At 46.0% G+C, this 20,501-nt stretch overlaps 1 protein-coding gene across 3 annotated transcripts in view; it reads right to left on the bottom strand.

Moving 5' to 3' along the window:
- The window catches only part of Prkce (protein kinase C, epsilon), a 490,135-nt gene that overhangs the window by 283,962 nt on the left and 185,672 nt on the right, over positions 1–20,501 (bottom strand). For all 3 annotated transcript variants that reach the window (NM_011104.3, XM_017317328.2, XM_030249576.1), the window contains exon 2: positions 20,340–20,403. In NM_011104.3, the coding sequence (NP_035234.1) occupies positions 20,340–20,403 (64 nt within the window). The remainder of the gene's footprint in view (positions 1–20,339; positions 20,404–20,501) is intronic.

The raw sequence follows: 20,501 nt of genomic DNA, 5'->3' as shown, positions 1-20,501 counted from the left end.
AGCCCGGCCTTCCCTCAGAACCCCAGCATCACAGTCAGTTCTGGGTGGGGTCCAGCAGGATGCACTGTACCAACTTTCCAGGTGATGTTGCCGGATGCTGGAGTTTGAGACCCACTGCTCTGGAGCCTAGAACATAGCTCCCCATGCGAGAATAGCAAGCGGGGATTACAAAAACATACTTTCTTCCGAAAGAGAAGCTCAAATTCTTACATTGTCAGTCACACATTTAGAGAGGAAGCCCTAGGGGTGGTGGGGAGAAAGGAAGATAACAACCTGGGTTCCTGGGTTGCAGGGACAGTCTCCACACACCCCTCACTTTACAAGCCAGTGACCGATCGTCATAAAAATGTCCAACACGTTCAAAGCCTCAGTGACATCCAGCACACTCTCCTTTAAAAAGGCAGCTAAGTTTACATTTTGGAAATATTTCTCCTGCAGTGTTTTACATTTCTTTCAAGTGGAAAATAATTACCTCTCATGACAGACATTTCATTCCACAAACTGTTGGGGGTGGGGGTGGGGGCGGGGCAAAAGCACAAGAAGAAAGGTTACACTGGGTGGCTTGGTGGCACCTAAAAGTCTCCCCCCAAGAAAGCTGTTCTTGGACTTTGGGGATCTCGAACGTCTCTGAGGGCAGCAGCAAGGCTGTGAACTTATTCGACTAAAGTGTTACCATGACACACAGAACAGTTTGCAGGCGATGTCAAAGGGTTCAAGCCCATTGGGTCAACAGTGTGACAGAGAGGGGCCCCGTTGTAATGCTTTGAAAAGCAGGTACCTAGAGGAGAATGGAGCCCTGTCTGGGGAAGAACCATGTCTACCAAGCAGAGTCAGAGCTCTCTCTCTCCTGGCTAGCTGCATCGGGGCCTTGGATCCCTCTTCTACCTAAAACTGCCTTCCGTGACCTGCCACTGACCACATTCATCCAGGAAACACCACCTCAAAACAGGCCACCCTGGGTTTCAGATGAAGGACATTTGAGGAACACCAGGTACAGCTCTCTGGAGCTCCACATGGATTTCAGGTGAATGACGGTCCCTCCAAAAGAAACTCAATTGCTACATCTCTGTCTTCAGGATCCTCTCCCACCAAGGCAGGTTAAACTAGAATTGTAGGAGGTTGGAGGTGACACCAGACCTCCATAGGCATGTAATTACCTGTCCTGGTCAGGGTCCCCTTCGTCTGTCCCTCAAATTAGGTTTATCTGTTGCCCAGACTCACAACAATATTTGTACCTTTCCCCACTTTGGATGCCGATTTATTTCAAGACTCATTGATTGAACCTACAGATAATAGGAGAAAGACTGAACTCCCCCACAGTACTCTACGGTATTCGGAAAAACCAGAGGCCAGTCTAAAGGGGCCAGTGAAAAGGTCAGAGGTGTGTGTTTGTGTATAGGCATAAACATGCACATACACACACATTTCTTTTTATGCAGATGGATCATGTATATATATATATATATATATATATATATATATATATATACACACACACACACATATATATATGTATGCATATTATCCTTTATTTACTTGACCATTTACTTTTAACACCTATCCTCATTAATATATAAAAATAAGTCTAACACTTTACAGAGATCTCTTACCATTCAGTTGTAGACTGGCATGAAATGTCCCCTAGGTACAGGCATTTAGGTAGTTTCCATTAACCTGTTGCTTGGAACCTGGTCGTTTCCTTCATACCACCTGGGTAGGTTCACCATGGGGCAAACATGAAGGAGAATGTCTACAAAAATGGGGAAACTATAATTTCATTCTTGCCAACAGTTCAAATGTCCCACAGTGTACAAGAAATAGGTCTAACTCAAAGGTTGTTTTCCTGACACTGAAAATAAGTTGTTCTTAAGGATCTGATCTCAAGTACAAAGAGGCCATTTATTGTTGAGGAATAGGCTGAGGGCATCTCTCTCTCTCTCTCTCTCTCTCTCTCTCTCTCTGTGTGTGTGTGTGTGTGTGTGTGTGTGTGTGTGTGCGTGCGTCCATGGTGTGTTCACTCCTAATTGATTACACACCAGCTCCTTTCACTGTCTTCAGCCCATCCAGTGTGCTATAAATTCTGTGCATTAAAGGGCCACCAGGCACCTTCTCAGGATAACCTTCAGAGGTTGCCAGGGTTGCCTGCAGTGGGCAGAACCTAATTATGCAGGAGGCCTCCAGGGTCAAGTGAGCTTGCAGTACCATCAGCAGCTCAGCAGTTGTTTGCCCGCCCGGGGAGGAGAAGCGAGACTCCCTGGTTCATTGCTGGTTTCCTGAAAAGCCAAAATCTCATCATGCGAGCTCCAAGCCCAAGCCTGTTTCTGTCCTCACCCTTTAATCAGAAGGGAGAGTTTGGCATCAAGGATCAGCCTTCCTAGTTCCCAGAAAAACACTTGTCTGGGACTCAGGTTAAGGAGCAGGCCAAGAAGAGGTCATTGGTCCCTGTCTCTAGGGCCTAGCGGCTTTGGCACCGGGAGGGGCCAAAGCTTCCCAGATGTTTCATGAAGGGCTGGATGTGTGCCAGGGAAGCCCTACAGCAACACAAACGGAGCCAGCTCCCCAAGTAGACACCAAGGCAAATCACAGCTCTCTGGAGAGGAGGTCTTCAAGAGGGCAGGGCCTCCAGAAGCACTTCTGGGGGTGACCATCTTTGGCTGTTCCCACCCACAGCTAACAACTCCACAACACCCTCCTTCCCTAGGACTCAAAAACATACACATTTTCCTCCAACTACCAGCTCCGGTTTCTATAGCAACAAAGCAAAAGCCAATGGGGTTTGTAAAAGCAGCAGTCTTGACAGCTACCATAGAGAAGGGCAAAGAAAATAGCCTGGGAAATTTTGGTCTCACCCTGGAACTCTGTCCTCAGAAGAGTGTCAGCCCATCAGGGGGCCCTAGCTACAAGTCTAAACGCTGAGCCCTGCCCCCAAGGGTGCAGTTCTCCTCCACTCTGGAAGAGGAAGAGCCAGAGACCACCGACTGACATTCTATAGGAGTTTGCAAGACAGCATTTGCATGATGTCATAGCTACGATGACATGGCTTCTGTCAACACAACCGATTCCACGACTCACCGAACAAACATTTGTTGAGCACCTACTCTATGCCAGGTTTCTAGAAAACAATGACTGGAAAAAAAAATCAGATAAAATGCATGTCTTTGAGAGCTTATATTGCAGGGGGCAAACGATTTCATAGAGCACTAAATAGAGCATTAATCACAGCTCCAGCAACTGCTATTCCCAGAGTAAATTAGGTATAAAAACAGAGGCAGGGGCAGTATGGTGATGTGGGATTTCAAATAAGCTCTCTTGCACATCTGTTCATTGGGCCATCTTGGGCATCTGACTTAGTAGAGTAGTAATACACTGACGAATTCATCTACCCAAACAGAAACATGTTTGGAAGCCCAAGCATGTGGAATGTTTTGTTCAGGATCCCCCCGAGCTTCATACTTTGAATGTCTGTGTATCAGATGGCCACAGAGAGAATGAACCCGTTAGCCACAAGCCAGGGCAAGGCATTGGTGGCTCCCAGAACTACACCCAGAACAGTGAGAAGCAGACATAAACATACACGAGAGGAGTGAACAGGCGTTTGTGAGGCAAGGACCCAAACCTGCAGGCTTCTGCGGGCTCTCAGTATCACTAATCACCAGATGTGACCTATTAAAATGACACTGGAGAACAGAGGTTCTTCTGCATAGGCGTAGAAAGCTCCTCGCAGGGAACCACTGAGTATCAAACAGGAAGCTCAGATGCAGACACAGGACATCTCCCTTGAAGCTATTGATCAGAGGTGTCCAAGAGATCCCCTTAACCATACAGATTATTCCTGCTGGACCTGGTTGTCCACCAGAACTTGAGGGGAAGAGGCTATTGCTGAAGACACTATATTTACACTTTGGACACAGAGCTTGGAGAAATCATTATGGCATTATCTAGAAGACTGCAAAGGTCTATGTGGGTGGCTGGGACCTCCGGGTAAGGTGCCAGCAGCCTTACCCCACTGTGAACCCTCTGAACTACTACTCACCTGGCAAACTATGCCCACTGGAGTAATAGTAGCACAGACGTCTCGGGCTGGGGTAGGGCATCCAACAGCTATCTGACTAGATTTAAGGTCTGCTCAACAGAGGAAACTCGTGCCTGGTACTGTCAACTGAGAATCCATGGCTAGACAGGTCATGGACTCTACTATCATTCTGCTGAATTGATATCTGAGTACCTTACAGATACTTAACCTCATACCCATAGATTGGTCCAGCTCTATCCTTTAGCAGAGAGGCTGATGGACAGAGGTTTACACAGAGGAACACAAATGATCAAACAAGTGACAAGAATGTGTTCATCCCCAAAGCATCATCTATATCACATTCCCAGCCATTGACTGAGGAAATGCCATGAGGGACCACAGCAAAACCGAATGAGCTCAGGAGGACAGCTAGAAAAGAAAGGGCGTCTTCTGGACAGGACAGGCAGCTGTGCTCATCAGCTCTCAACAGCAGTGGTGCCTACACACGACTCGCACAAGGTCAGTCCAACCAATATACCAGTGTGGATGATGATGATGGAGGGCTCACAAGGCATCAGCCCTAGCTGAAAACCTGCACACACTTGACAGCTGCCAGGCAAGAGAAAGTTGCTAGTTTCCTTCAGTGGTGGGACCTCATGCTACAGCCTTATATCATCATACATGCGGGTAACACTAACTTGTGTGTACATGTGTGTGTGTGTGTAGTGTGTATGTGTGTGTGATGTGAATCTGGGAAAAGACAGTGAGAGGGATATGGGAGGAGTTGGAAGGGAAGAGAAGGGTGAACTTGACCAAAATAAAATTCATTTACGTATAAAAAATAATAAAAATTAAAACTACAATGTTAATTTTAAAATCTGATAACACAGGGCTGATAGTTTTAAAATCTGATAATACAGATGACTTAGTGGTTCAGAGCACTGGCTGCTCTCCCAGAGGACATGGGTTCAATTCCCAGGACCCACATGGTGGCTCATGACCATCTGTAAGTCTAGGAGGCCCAGTGCCGTCTTCTGGCCTCTACAGGTGCTAGGTATGCACATGACACATGATATATGACATATATGCAGACAAAATACTTCTATAAACTAAATAATATTTTAATTGTATAACTAACTATCAAGAAGATATAAAGCAAATAGTTACTGTAAATCCATCTGCCAGTAGCAGCCATTGGTATAAAAACATTTTGCCAAGGAATACATATATCTAAGAGTCGCCAAGTCAGCCCCCTGGTAAGTAACCTAAAGAAACTGCAGTTATGCTCAAGTGTGCCCAAATACAGCACTGTCCTTAACAGGAAAATCTTAAGAGGGCCAGAAAGGAAAGACTACGTGAATGAATTTGACATAATTCATCATATAATAACATACAGAAACAAAACCTAGCCAACCATCACTGCACACTCCAAGGAGGATGAGACTGGAAGGTGTGCTGTTAAACAAATTACAAAGCACTGATGCCAAGTATTTAAATGAGGTTCAAAGCAAATAACTCATTGTTTAAGAATATATGTGCATGAGCAGGTAAAACCATAAATTACTGCAAGAAAAGAATGAACACAAATGCAGGTGAGCAGGGGGGGATGTAAAACAGTGGGCCGTAGGCTATTCCTAAACTGGATCTTGCACACACATGATATGTGAGACATCGTGTATTGTCAGAATTAAAATCGTACAAAGAGGGGGGCGGGGCAAGGCCCTCGAGGTAGGGACAAACGTAAGAACTACAAAAAAATCTTTGTTCGATTGTTAGTTTTCTAAAGCAAAGGTGCCCGCAGGCTGCAGGAAGGGTTTTTTTTTTTTTTAATTTATTTAAAGGGTCCTGGTTTGATTTAAATATCTAAAGGTTCAAAATTTTTAAAAAGAGAAAATTTTTGCAGGCAGAGCTAGGTGCTTCTGGTTAACCTGGCAGTGGAGTGGCTTCCTGAGCTATATAATTACAGGCAGGAAGAGGTCAAGCCGCTGGAAGGACGCCTGTAATTAAGCAGGCGAAGTCTGTCTTCCAAGTCCCGGAGGCTGTGACAGCAACCCCAGTGACCCCAAACCCACCGATGGAAGGCAATTCTTGACTTTCATCCATTTAACCTTCAAACAGTGGCACGGGCCAAATGTACACCCAACTGTGAACAGGCAGGGACCTTCCACAGCCGGCTTTTACCTGCCAAGCATCTGTAAGCCCTCCACAGCCTAGCTGTCTCACTTGGACAGCAGCCATTCCTTAACTCCCATAACAAATATATCCTAAGGATGGCTGGATCCTACACAGCCTGAGACACGCCATTATGGCAGGGTCAACGGAGGCAGACTTAGCATGGCTTAGAATATAAGTGGTTGTGCACCTACAGAAATACTGCATTGCTTCATATCTTTTTTCTTAAAAAAAAAGAATAAAAATAAAAACAGGAAGAGAAAAAGTGACTGTTCTCCTCACAATGAAAAGATAGATACCATGTACTTTGAAACATCAAGGCCAATAGGAACAAACCAGAAAACCTGTACTCTCACTGGACCCTCAGCATCTAAGCAGGTTGGCGTGTTCCCCAACATGATTAAGTAAGAAAAATATATATATATGCATTTTTAAAAGCGCAAAATATTGGAGATACTACCAAAGAGTGTGTCCAAACAATGAGACATAATGAGAGGATTTTAATGCGTTTTAGCTCTCCGGTAATGAAATCCTGCATCACAGCATTTAACTCAATTATTCAACTTCTATTCCTCTGGCTTTCAGATGTATTTTTAGAAGCATCATGTGCAGACTTGGAGTGCTGCCTCTTTACAAAGCCGCTGCGGGCTCCTCCTGCACACGGAGGTTGAATCCAGCCGCCACCTGCCAGGCTTGGCTTCTTGGCTGCTGTTGCGTGAACTTTTTCCTGGGGAGATTCAAACAAGGGACTCCTCGCCCTGCATAGGGTGTCCATGACAGATCACGGCATGGTTCCATCAGGGTCCCGTCTGGTGAATCAATGAGTTCATTGGCTTACTTAGAGAACTTAACTTAGAGTAAGTTGCTTACAGGAGTGTGGCACCCTGGTGGCAGTCACAGCACTGAACACTCAAACCCCCTCTCCCCCCCACCCATAGCTGCACAGATGGAGTCCCCTGTCAGTGAAGCCTCTACTACTCCACAAAGGCTGCTGCAATTAGGGCAGAGTTACAAGCAGATGGAATGCTAGAGGACATCCCTTATCTCTCAGGTGAGGGTCTAACTGCCCTTCCCTTGCCCTCCTTCCCTGAGGGGATGTCAATAGACCACGTCCCGAGGGTCATTCCTGAGAAGTCACAGCTACTTTTGACAGAGATGACAATGGCTGCTATGCCTGAAGGACAAGGTTGAGCTTCTACAGATGTTTGCTTTGGGGACTTAGGTTCTCACTGTGCATGAAGAGCCGGGAATCCCACCTCCTGTAGGTAATCTTGTGGTTTGTCCATTTGGGGCAATCCATCACCACCTAGTTGAGAATCTTACTGCTCCCTAAAATACAACCTACTCTGGAGGCAACCCAGGTTTCTTCTCACGAGCATGGCTTCTAGGCAAGCGTTTCCTGAGTTAGAGAAGAAAAGGTCCTTGCCTCCTGGCACACATGAACAATCAGGACAGAAGGCGAAGAGATGGCAGTGTCGGTCGCCATTTTTCTTTCTCCTGGGATCTGGGCATCAATGCACGCAAAGGACTACTCTTTAGCAAGCTCAATATCATATCATAGCCATGTGATAGAGTTTGAGGCACAACAGTGAGTCTTTGGGAGACATTTACTCTACTCACAGGAGTCTTCACAGGAGGGGCTGGCGCAACATGGAGGCATTCAAACATGGGTCTTTAAGAATAACATTCAAGCCTTTTTTTTTTTGTCATTTTGAGACTGCATTTCCCGGGCCAGCCCAGGCTGGCCTTGAACTTATGATCTTCAGCAGCAGTGATTGATTGATTAGTCATTGCACCTGGCTTCAACACTAAGTTTTAACATTTCCTCTTTTTTCTTAAGGTTTCAGGGAACATAACTACCCTGAAAAGCTAAGGCGAATTCCTTTCTCTCTTCCCCATTATTTTACCTACTCAGCCTTTAAAAGACTGGTGCAGGGTGTGCGGCTGCGGCTTCTGGACTAGACAGGGCCTCACCCGAACTTTCCTCAGAATACAAACAATAAAAATAGATGAGGACATACGTGTAAAGAATGCCTGGGGGAAAATATGGGGCTAAGGACCAGCAGGCATGAGTGGGATCTGACAGTGTGGGAAGACTCCCAGGAGGAGGCAAACTTATAAACTCACTGAGGTTTAAAAGATTAGAGGAGGAACTGAATGAGCAGGGAGGGCCAGGGTATTGTAACTGGGGAGGCAGTGAGGTAGCCTCGAGTCCCACTAATAAGTACCTGGCCCCGCAAGCCAGCTTAAATGCTCTGTCCACACCCACCCGTGAGACGGCTTGTACACTGGAACGCGAAACAACTATTATCCAAAGCAAAGTCAGTCACACGCCTTATCTATCCCAATCGTTTCCTTTAAAGGTGACACTCTTGCCTCTTACTTTCATTTAGTCACACATCCGTTTAACGAACAAGTAAAAATTATGCCCCTACTGTGTGCTCTGCCCCTGATCCAGAACTTTCTCTTTTCATGAAAAGCAGTATCGCCTGCTTATCAGAGAAGGGACACACGGAGGTAAGGTTTGGTGCGTTTCTTTAATGAAAGCCGCAGGAACCAGGAGAAAAAGTGCACGGTGGGATCAAATTCAAGCAGCACTCAATACTTGGGGGTATTTATAGAAAAACAATCACAAAACCAAAAAAATCCAATATCCTGATGAGTGGGTCCCAGAAGGCCATTGCAGGGCTTTGTTTTCTGGCTATAAACTGGCTCTTGTCCTTGCTCTGGAGAACACAGCTACTGCCGGCCCACTCTGCTCTTCAGCAGGCTGCTGAAGTCAAGTGACCTGCTGGTGGATCCTGGCGGAGTCCCCTCCCCAGGGAGGAGGAACTGAGACTAGAAAAAGATGCACCCACAGGGTGGGTTTTGGGGCGAACTCTTGGGGGGTGAGGAGGAAAGGAGCTGGGAAATTTCCAGTTACAACTGCTATCTGCTGAGCATGGTTTGCAAGGGACCCTAGGGACTACCGTCTCTTGCTATTCAAAAGTGTGTTCTGGTGACCAGCAACACGGCATCTCCTGGAGCTGATCAGCCACATGGAACCACCAGCCCCAACCCAGGGCCCACTGAGTCGGTATCTGTGTTTTCATAGCATCTCTGACGGATTCAGCTTTAAACTCCTTAAGCCTCGTTTCGTCTAGATGTAAGGAGGAAAGCTACATGACAGATCTCTTTGGATATAAATAATAATCTCCGCTCTAGAGTCACGTGAACCTCCTTCCTTTCTCCAGGAGGGAGAGCTTAAAGGCACAGGAAAAAACTACACAGCACATCCTCACCCTGTGCAGCGAGAAGACCACCTGGAACCAAAGAGACTACGGGGCTTGTTGCTAGACATTCTCCAGACCTCTGCCTTTTTCGCCGGTGCCCAGCAGACGGTGGAGTCAGAGTATACAATTGTTTTGTTTTGTTTGAGACAGGGTTTCAGTATCTAGGCTTGGATGGCCAAGTCTTGTTCTGTAGAACAGGCTGACCTTGAACTCACAAATATGTGTCTGCTTCTGCCTGGCCAGCACTGGGGTTAAAGGTGTGAGGCACCGAGCTCAGCTCAGTATATACTTGTTGTATGTATTGGTAAACCATAAGATTAGCTCACTGTAAAGTAGGAACTAAAATAAAGATTCTAATCTCTCTCTGTCTCTCTCTGTCTCTCTGTGTGTCTCTCTCTGTCTCTCTCTGACTCTGTCTCTCTGTCTCTCTCTGTCTCTCTGTGTGTCTCTCTCTGTGTGTCTCTCTCTGTCTCTCTCTCTCTTACACACACACACACACACACACACACACAGAGAGAGAGAGAGAGAGAGAGAGAGAGAGAGATGTGTGCAAACCCTAAAAGTGAAGATAATTTCCCTTGAACTCACTTCCTCACAATTTCAAAGGAATTCACTAGGGGTGGCAATGGCTTCTGTAGCAGAGACGTCATCCCTCTGCACTACACGCCATCATTATTGCTAGTGTCAGAGACAGACCGACTAGAAGGCCAGGGAAGAAGGTCTGACCCACTGGCAGCCACTTGCTCGCTGTTGATTTTGTATAGCCCCACCCCCACAGATGAGAACCAACATCTCCCTTCTATTCCACTCCTCCTTCCCTCATTGGAAGCACCATTCGTCTTCTTCTCAAGTAGCTAAGGTCCTGGACATGCAGAAGTAACACGAATGCTCCCACTATCAGGAGCTCGGCTTCTTCTGATAGGAGGAGGCAAAGAACAGGACAAGAAGCACAACAGTGTGTTGCAGCTGCTGGTGGGAACAGGTGTAGTGGAGCCAGCAGTAAGGCTCTCCCCCACTGAGACCTCTCCCCTGAGCAGAGTCAATGAATGGCAATCGCTAGCACTGCTCTGGAGTGATCTCCTTCAGGCCACGTGGCTAGCCTAAAATGCAATAATAACAGATACTATATTCTCCTTCCTTGGTTGAGGGAACAGAGCTGCTGCTCACAGGTGATCCTCTCTGGGACTTGATTCGTCAAATGTTTCCATATCAGCAATCTATTTGATTTATACAGACATGTAGTTATCATATACCCAATGTATACAGGCACTCTACTCAGTCCTAAGACACAATAAACAATAAAACAAATCCCTGAAGATTACATTCAAGTCTCTCCCAGCTTTCCCACCCGTCTGTGTGCATATATAGAGAATGTCTCTGTAATGATACACCAATCACTGGGAACAGTGATTATCTCTGGGGAAGGGATAAGGAAATTTGAGAAGGAAGAAAAATATTCTTGTCTAGTTTATCATTTATGTGTATGGGCTATTTAAAAATTATTTAGGAATAATAAAGAAGAAATTAGGTGGAAATGTGACTGTTCCCTTATACAGAGGGACAATGACTTGTGTCTGGCTAGGGATTACAACCGGCTCCAGAAATCCCTGACAGAGAAATAACCCACTGAATAAATACAGATCACACATGTAAGGAAAAGGAGCCCCCTTTTCCTTACAGGATTAACACTGTCTACACATTTACTGCTCAAGAGACCCCTCTAATAGACAATGAGATATATTAAAATTAGAGGTTTCCTCGCACAGGGCCTTAGTGGGGACTCCATATTCCCACAGTGGAGAAATAGGCAGGCCCAGTAGCCCATTACCATAGGTACCGAAAGACCCTTAGCAGTTCAATTCCACGGAGCCGCTGCTTTTCCTTGCTAGGTCTGCTTACTACATTGCTAATGTGGTGTTTCTGGTGGCAGCTCTCTATTTGGTAACTGTCACTGCTTGTCCCATGCTTGATCATATGTACACAGACTGGTGGCTTCATTAGCTTGGCTACCCTCTGCCCCGCTGGGAGCCACAGACAGCAAGTGGCTGACCGTGACCTCCTTCCCCGGCCTTCCAGTCTGTCTCGTCTCTGACATTAGCAGGAGTGGTGATGTAGAATGCAAAGTGATGGTCTCTCTGCTATAGGCACCCTGGCTTCCACTAGTGAATTCCTTTGCAACTGTGAGGAAGAGTGCATAAAAGAGAGATTGCATATGTAACCCTGTGCACATGCGCACACGTTGTGCTTTTGTGTGTGTGTGTGTGTGTGTGTGTGTGTGTATGTGTGTGTGTGTGTGTCTTCTCAGTCGACACAAGCTCAACTGAAGGGTTACAATACAAGGAGAAGATAAAAGCTTGGCGTTACCCCTAGATTAATGATGGCAAATGTGTTTGGTTGTGAAAATGTGAGGGTTTCAACAAAGCTAGGTAATAAGGGACATCAATAAAACTGTCAGCACTGGCCAGCTTCAAGTAGATAAAAGAATAGAATAATCAGTACAGAAAGACAACTCTCTAAATTAGGTTAGATGAATGGAAATACCCTTTTCTTTCAAGCCAAGTCACAAGGACATTAACAACAGTAAATGATTCAATTATGGGCCATTTCAAGCAAATATGATCTGAGCTGCAAACATGATTCCCCCCCAAACTCTCTTTTATAAGATACAGAAATGATAGTGACAGATGGAGAGGACTCGGGAGGAGATGAAGGAGCCATGTCTTCACGAAGGACCTATCATAAGCCCTCCCTTGCTATATGTGTGTTTCTTCCATATGACTATCCCTTCTGCAGTCAAGTCAGGAGTAAAACAAGCACTCAGTCAACAGAGACATCCAGCCACACCTACGATGGCAGACAGGAAGGAGGCTTGCAGAGAACAGCTCCCCAGTCTCCCCAGGTTCAACCCTGGTTTTGTCTGCTAGTGGCTGGCATTTGGTGTTGACCATGGCGGGGGAGGTAGGGTTCATTTCAGAGGAACCGCTGTGCTTCTAGAGACCAATTAGAAGGAAATGGGGGCTTCTTGTTTTTTGTTTTGTTTTGTTTTTTTTTTTCTCATTGAGCATGTATGCAAAGGCTCTTTGGGATATAAGAATCCCTGGATAGGGGTGGATGCTCATTGAGTCTTCTATGTCATCCACACAGGCAATCACCTCTAGGAATAAACACTGATTCCATCAAGGCAAAGATGGACCACCATTTCTAGACAGCAAAAGATACGCTCCCTTGTCCTGTGTCTCAGAGCGAGAGCTGCCAGTACCGAGCGCATAGTAAAAGATCAATGTTTTTGAACATCTAAGTGCTGTGATCTTTATTTTCTGGACTCAGTCCACTTCTGGAAAGTCTGGCACATCCACATATGTCTAGGCAGCATTGAGGTGACCATGACCAGAATCCTATTGGTGAAGGGACATTCCCCAGAGGAGAGGGGCCAGCACCTTGCTGGGTGTGGCTTAGGAAAAGTGGAAATGCCTAAGTGATGTTTCATATTCAAAAATGAACAGAAACTGAAAGAGAAAATGTGGGGATGTTGGGGCTTAATTTAGGACACCTGAGAAAGGCCGTAGACATAGCTCTGTGGTGGTCCACTTGTGGAGATCAGGAGTTTATTTTACCAGCTCTGTTAAAAAGGGAAGGGAAGGAGGAGGAGGAGGAGGAGGAGGAGCAGGAGGAGGAGGAGGAGGAGCAGGAGGAGGAGGAGGAGGAGCAGGAGCAGGAGCAGGAGCAGGAGGAGCAGGAGGAGGAGGAGCAGGAGGAGCAGGAGGAGGAGCAGGAGGAGGAGCAGGAGGAGGAGCAGGAGGAGGAGGAGGAGCAGGAGGAGGAGGAGCAGGAGCAGGAGGAGGAGGAGCAGGAGGAGGAGGAGCAGGAGGAGGAGCAGGAGGAGGAGGAGGAGCAGGAGGAGGAGGAGGAGGAGGAGGAGGAGCAGGAGGAGGAGGAGGAGGAGCAGGAGGAGGAGGAGGAGGAGCAGGAGGAGGAGGAGAAGGAGGAGGAGCAGGAGGAGGAGGAGGGGGAGGAGGAGCAGGAGGAGGAGGAGAAGGAGGAGGAGCAGGAGGAGGAGGAGGGGGAGGAGGAGCAGGAGGAGGAGGAGGAGGGGGGGAGGAGGAGGAGGAGGAGGCTGAGAAGCTGAAGACTGTAGTGTGAATACTGTAGGACTTTACCAGGTGTCTACCTGGGAAGAAAATAAAAAAAAAGCCATGAAGAAATACAAGAAAAAACTCTTTGAACAATCTTCTAAATACCTCAATGCTGTCGTTACCCCAGGCCTCTACCCAATGTTCTGGATGTGATTGCATTTGACCTGGAACACTTCCTTCCTCCTTGGGGACCTTAGTGAGACCGAGGCCTCAGCCATGAAGGTTGAGCAGAACAGTTGCCATCAACTTTCAAGCGTGGATCAATCATTTGTGGCTTCCCCCACTTTCCCTGTTTGCAGAGCACCACAATTTCTGCTTGCACTACTGATAACTATCTTTTATTTGAATGCTCCCAAAGAGTATACATTCTGTCTGCCTTGTTTATCCTGCCATTCCTGAGTATGAAAAGTCTAAGCCATCTTGGATAATGATAACAGGACTCTCTCAGCTCACAAAGCCTCTCCCCCACTCTCTAAGGTCTGGTCTACCCATCCTTTTCCGCATAAGCCCCCCACTCCCTTGACTTATTGCCGGGTTATTCCAGCTCCAGTTTCCCCCTTGGTGACCGACACCCAGTCTGAACTCGGTGTGAATGTGCTGGTCTTTGGTGCCTTCCTCCTATAAGATGTTCATTCCTGGTTGAATTCAAGCGATGCTCTCAGTCTTGTGAACATCATCTTCCATTCTTGGCTTCATGCTTCACTTCCAGGTACCCTAATCTCGAGATGAATTGGCAAGTGTCCACCATTGGAGTAAGTGGCCCAAATGAGCAAGAGTTAAAACTCTCCGACAACCAGAAGCTACTTGATCAAATAATATGGGATTTAGTAAAAGCCGAATTCTTCAGAAGGCCTTCGGAACCTGGAGATACTGTTGAGACCCTGCCCTCTAGCAGAGTCAAGATTTCACCCAAGAACAGTGTTTCAATGTCTGCCATGAACATAAGACCCCAATGTCTCTAACAAAGATCAGGACAGTAGGAAAATTCATTGTCCTGTTAGATTTATGTCAGGTCCAGTTTCAAACCATAACCTACCTACTTATGGTAGACATTACAGACATCTGGAGAGAGACCAAGCCATTCCTGAAATAGGGATCAGGGGTTCTCCTTTCTAAGAGAGTAACAAGCCAGATCTGTCTGTTCATGAAAGGGACTGTGGGGCCACCTTTGGATTAAAAGCTAAGAACGTTGGCTTTATGTTCCTATGAAAAGCTTTCTGAAGGAAAAAAAATAGTAACACTAGCAACAGGAGGTCATTTCCATGTTGACAACCTCACCATCAGGGCCCTGGCAGAGCAGAAGCCCAGGAGGAGCCTGCAGTATGCTCTGAGGTTCGTCCCTGGCCCTCTCAGCACCGCACCTCCATGTGGAAGTGATGGGGCCAAGCACTTGGTATGTGAAAATCTCCACACGTGTCTTTCCAGAGCCAAGCAAAGTTGCCTTTATCAAATCTGTCTTCTTGAGCAACTAGGGGGGAAAAACAGCAGAAAGCTGCAAAAAGGAGCAAGATTTCAAAAACATACCTGCAGAAAGGCTAAAGGATTTGATGGATTCAGCCTGAAGAAGAAAGATTTAAAAACTGTCCTCAAACAGATGAAAGGATTTACCCAGGGCCGGTAAGAGCCTGGAGGCCATATGTTCTCAGTCTGCACCGAGTGGCGACAGGAGGAGCCAGGCTCCAACAAGAGCCCCTGTTAACATTAATGTGCCCAGGACACAAACCAGTGGTTCTGCGATGCTGCAAAGCGTCTGGCTGGGAATTGCTGAATGTGGGGGTAGGGGGAGGAAGAAAGATGAAGAAGCAAAACCAACAGCTGGGTTGCACTGCTACAGGAAGTAATCTCTTAGACCTGACACACATCCACATGTTCTGTAAGTAGCAAGCTCTTGCCTTTAGCACTCCACAGCCAGAGTCAGAAACCTCCCTCCTACCACTTCCCTGAAGAGCCTGCTGGCTGCTCTCAAGGCAACTCTGATGAACTCTCCTCTGCTCTTGGGTCTCTAGGCTCTGAGTATTTACTGAAAATCTTTGTACACATGAATAGTCCCAAGGTCTTGTTCTTATACTGACCCCTCTCTGGTATCTATGGCAGGGTTACTTCAGGCTAAATCAGCTTACAAGTGACCAGAATGGACTCTTCCAAACTAAGTCCAAATGAAATGTCATAGTGTTGCCCTGTCTTCTGGGCAAGGAATCTGAAGCTAAGCTGGCGAGCAGAAGAGCCTAAGTCTGATGAATGCCTAGGGCTGTACTCTTTCCTAGAGAAGACACCAGGCACTTCATATCACGTGACTGCAGAAAGGAGAGTAGGTGGGGACTGCTTCTCAGCTCCCACTCACACAAGGCAGCATCCCACCAGGACCAGATTCACTCTACTTTAGGTTGGGGATTCTGCATACTATTAAAGACCTGGGTCTGTGAGTCTGATGTCCAGTGAGGATGACTTCTTGCAATTTCTACTGCACTTTGGACTCTGAGGACAATCTGAGATGACCACTGACCTTAGATGCAAAGCAGAGGGAGAAGACCACAGCAGGCTAACCCTCACCAGCTCCCATCCGGAGGCTCTGTAAAGGACGGTATACTGCTACACTGCAAAGGACGGTATACTGCTACACTGCAAAGGACGGTATACTGCTACACTGTAAAGGACGGTATACTGCTACACTGCAAAGGACGGTATACTGCTACACTGTAAAGGACGGTATACTGCTACACTGCAAAGGACGGTATACTGCTACACTGTAAAGGACGGTATACTGCTACACTGTAAAGGACGGTATACTGCTACATTGTAAAGGACGGTATACTGCTACACTGTAAAGGACGGTATACTGCTACACTGTAAAGGACGGTATACTGCTACACTGTAAAGGACGGTATACTGCTACACTGTAAAGGACGGTATACTGCTACACTGTAAAGGACGGTATACTGCTACACTGTAAAGGACGGTATACTGCTACACTGTAAAGGACGGTATACTGCTACACTGCAAAGGACGGTATACTGCTACACTGTAAAGGACGGTATACTGCTACACTGCAAAGGACGGTATACTGCTACACTGCAAAGGACGGTATACTGCTACACTGCAAAGGACGGTATACTGCTACACTGCAAAGGACGGTATACTGCTACACTGCAAAGGACGGTATACTGCTACACTGTAAAGGACGGTATACTGCTACACTGTAAAGGACGGTATACTGCTACACTGTAAAGGACGGTATACTGCTACATTGTAAAGGACGGTATACTGCTACACTGTAAAGGACGGTATACTGCTACATTGTAAAGGATGGTGTATTGCTACATTGTTACAACGAATGTGAACCACCAATGACAGCAAAGGCAGAAACCATAACTTATTACACAGAATGAAACACATTTACAATTTGAGAATTAAGTTGCTATTTATACTTCCCTTACCCAAGCTTTGACCTAATTATCTGGTGATCCAATGGTGTCAGGCGTACCAGAGAGCCAAATGTTTGTTATTCATGCTGAAAGTCAAACTACAGAATACCCCAAACTGAGACTCACAGAAAAATATCTGTGACAACACATGCCAAAAAAAAAAAAAGGTCCACTTCTTTCAGCTCCTTCTATCACCTGCAGTATTACCCCACTCCTTGGCCATGAGCTCCAACAGATGCCTATTCAAATTACACTGAAGAACAGCATCATGGGACTGGAAATGATCTCCAACGTCACAGGCCTGACCCTTTACATCTGGGGTCAGGTTCCCTGCTTTAGTCAAAGCACACACTAGTCAAATCCCATTATGGGGACCTGCACAGGATGTCCAAGTGGTGGAATTTCATTAGACAGTCAGAAATCACATTACATCCTGCTCCAGCGGATGTAAACACACAAACTTCCTAATGGCATGTTAGCAAGAAAAAGAGTCCTTTGGGATGCTCTAAAAGAAGGGTGAGTGTTCACACTGTCACCCCCCATACCTTTCTATGCACTCTTTGGAATTTGCATGTGTAAAGTGTGTGCAATTTCCACGTATATGTTTTTCCCATTGGTAGGGCTGGAGCATGGAGACAGGGTTGCTGAAATGTTTCTGGTGGCAGGCAGGATTACCAGAGCAGTGAAGCTTCAGTCAGGCATCATTCCAACTGTCCTCTTGCCCATTCACAGAACGCAGTTAGCATTTGCACCCAAGAAAGAGTGTGGACAAAGATCCTCGAGTGGAGTCTGCAGTCTGTAGTGCAATAGGGTAGCTTAACAAATGAGCTTCTCTGGGATGTCTATTGGGCAGCAGTCTAGCTGGTTTATTCCTGTCAGAGTCTTTGTTATACCCTCACAACCCTTATGCAACCAAAATTACCTTGAAACAGAGAGCCCTCTCCGTCCAGGGCGAGGACTGGCAGAGCAGATGGGCACGGCACAAATGGAGCATGACACTGGATTACAGACGCCCACCCACCACTCACAGAAGGGAATCCCAAGTCCAGGAACAGCAAAGGCAAACTAGAGCCCTCTTTGCTTTAGAGCAACACATGCTAGCACTTTACAGATCCTGGCATGTGTCAGCATTTCTAAAGTAAACTCTATTTTCTTTAGATGAAAGAGATTTTTTTAAAAAGACTCAGAATTTAGCCCAATGAAAATTGCTTCGGTTATTCACATGCAATAAAGCGTAGAAGCAAGAAGGAAAAAAAATCAATTGCTTCTGATTTATTTATTCATTCAGTGTCCATCTCCTTTCTCTCTTATGTAAAAGAAATGTTGTTTATAATTTTTCAAGTCATTAATCTTTTTGAGGAGAAAGAAAATAATTCAAGCCTGCCATTGGTTTGCCCAGCATCTTGGCACAGGAAATACATGTTTAATTAAGGTTAGGGAAAGAACAGGAAAAAAATTGATTTTTGTTTATCAAACATTTTCCAACATCTACAATCAGGATGCTATTGTAAACTCTCAAGTCTGATAAGCCGGGCTCTCATACTATGCTAAAAACAATGTTTAAGCAACTACAAGCCTTCAATCTTTTGTTTGTCTTATTATTTTTTCTTAAATTTCAGGCTGTCCCTAAGTTCTTGTGTGCAAGACACTATCCCGCCTCAGTCTCAAGAGCAGGTGAGACCTTGGGCATTTACCACCTGTGCTGGGATGGGCTGTCTTTATATAACATGGCTGGTTTATTTTACTTTATTTTTTGTAGGTCTTAAATATTTCATAATATATATTGTTAAATCCTCAACTCTCCAACAGCATATTCTATTTTTGGCTGTTTAGTACTGATAACAGAGAGGGGAAGTTGGACTTGCCAAACATAACTGCAGTAAAGAGCAGACTATGTAAGAAACCAATTTTGAAAGGATGCTTAAAGCTTTTAACCTACGCCAAATCATCAACTCTAGTGGGGTCCCCATATGCACATAACTGTTGAGTTGTTCTGAACACCTGTAGAGACTGAATATGAATAAAGTTACTGGGTACCATTATCACTTACGTCATTATCTTAGAGCAGTGTTCTCAGCCTTGTGAATGCTGTGACCCCTTTAATACAGTTCCTCATATTGAGGTGACCCCCAACCATAAAATGACTTCATTGATACTTCATAGCTATAATTTTGCTACTATTATGAATCATAATGTAAATATCTGATATGTAGGATGCCTGATATTAAGACTTCAACCCATAGGTTGAGACCCACTGGTTTAAAGCCTTTGACCTTACTTATATGTTTCCTCACAACAGAGCCTTTACCTAGAGTCTCTCTCTCTCTCTCTCTCTCTCTCTTTGTGTGTGTGTGTGTGTGTGTGTGTGTGTGTGTGTGTCTATCTGTCTGTCTGTCTGTCTCTGTGTGTGTGCGTGTGTGTGAGACTCTGTGCTTATAACTTGGTGTGAATCTGTGAAAAGGCCAAGTTTTCCAGGCAGGAGAGCTGAAGGTCAGGACCCTCCCCTTTCTCTCTTGGGATCACAGACACTATTTCTTTCTCTCATCTCAAAGGGGAAGCAGCGATTCTCTCCCAATCTCTCAGCCATGCCACTAGCACCAACTGTTCTACCTCTCTGCCCACAGAGAGAGAGAGAGGACAAATGAGACCAGTTAACACCCTTTGGTCTCCTGCTGAAGTCTGTTGTAACTGCCTTGCCCCTGTCTGGACATGAATGCATTTCCTTGCCTTCCCTTCCACACTGTTCGTCTGGTCTTCACCACACTGACACGTCTGCACTTAAAACACAGTAAGTGAGCGAAGAAGGAAGAAGTCAAGGTAAGAGGATATAAAAAGAAGAAACAATCCATACATTGTCTCATCCTATCAGTATCATTTGCCTTTTAAATAGCTAGTAGAGGAATCTGTAAGTGATGAAAAAAAGAGGGGGGGGGTAAGATTTTAAAGTCTGACACCTTGTCTGTTTCCTTTCTGAATACCGTTAAGCTAACTGGTTTTACTTCCTTCTCACCACACCCAGTGCAAACCCCACAGACGCCTCCTGGGAGAGGGTGCCCCTGCACTGACACCTGCCCTGCACGCAGCATTTGGAAATGCCCGTGTTACTGGCCTCTCAGCAAGTCTGAAATCTCCTTCTGCTCCAGCAGTAACAGATGGTTGGCTCCTGCTTGGTGCACAGGCACAACATCTTCCAAACAACCTTCCTCCTGCTAAAGCATGCCAACTAATTAAATGTCACTAGGGTAAGGTCCTGGCTGAGATGGAAAGAGGGAGACCCAGCAGACCAAGGCTCCACAGAACAAGACAAGAGCAAGAGGTGGCACCCTACCTTCACCCGATGATCCCGAGAGATCGATGATCACGTACACTTTTCCTTCTGGCTCCAGGTCAATCTGAAAGTAAGAGAACGACAGAGGGGCTGTTAGTGCATGGATGGGCAGCTTGAGGGATCCATTCCCACCCTGAGCTGCTGGAACTCAAGAGTCGTGAC

This window comes from Mus musculus, chromosome 17 (genome assembly GCF_000001635.26).
Source record: "Mus musculus strain C57BL/6J chromosome 17, GRCm38.p6 C57BL/6J".
NCBI lineage: Eukaryota > Metazoa > Chordata > Mammalia > Rodentia > Muridae > Mus > Mus musculus.
Note: the sequence above shows the minus strand (reverse complement) of the source record. Positions and strands in the feature narration are given on the sequence as shown.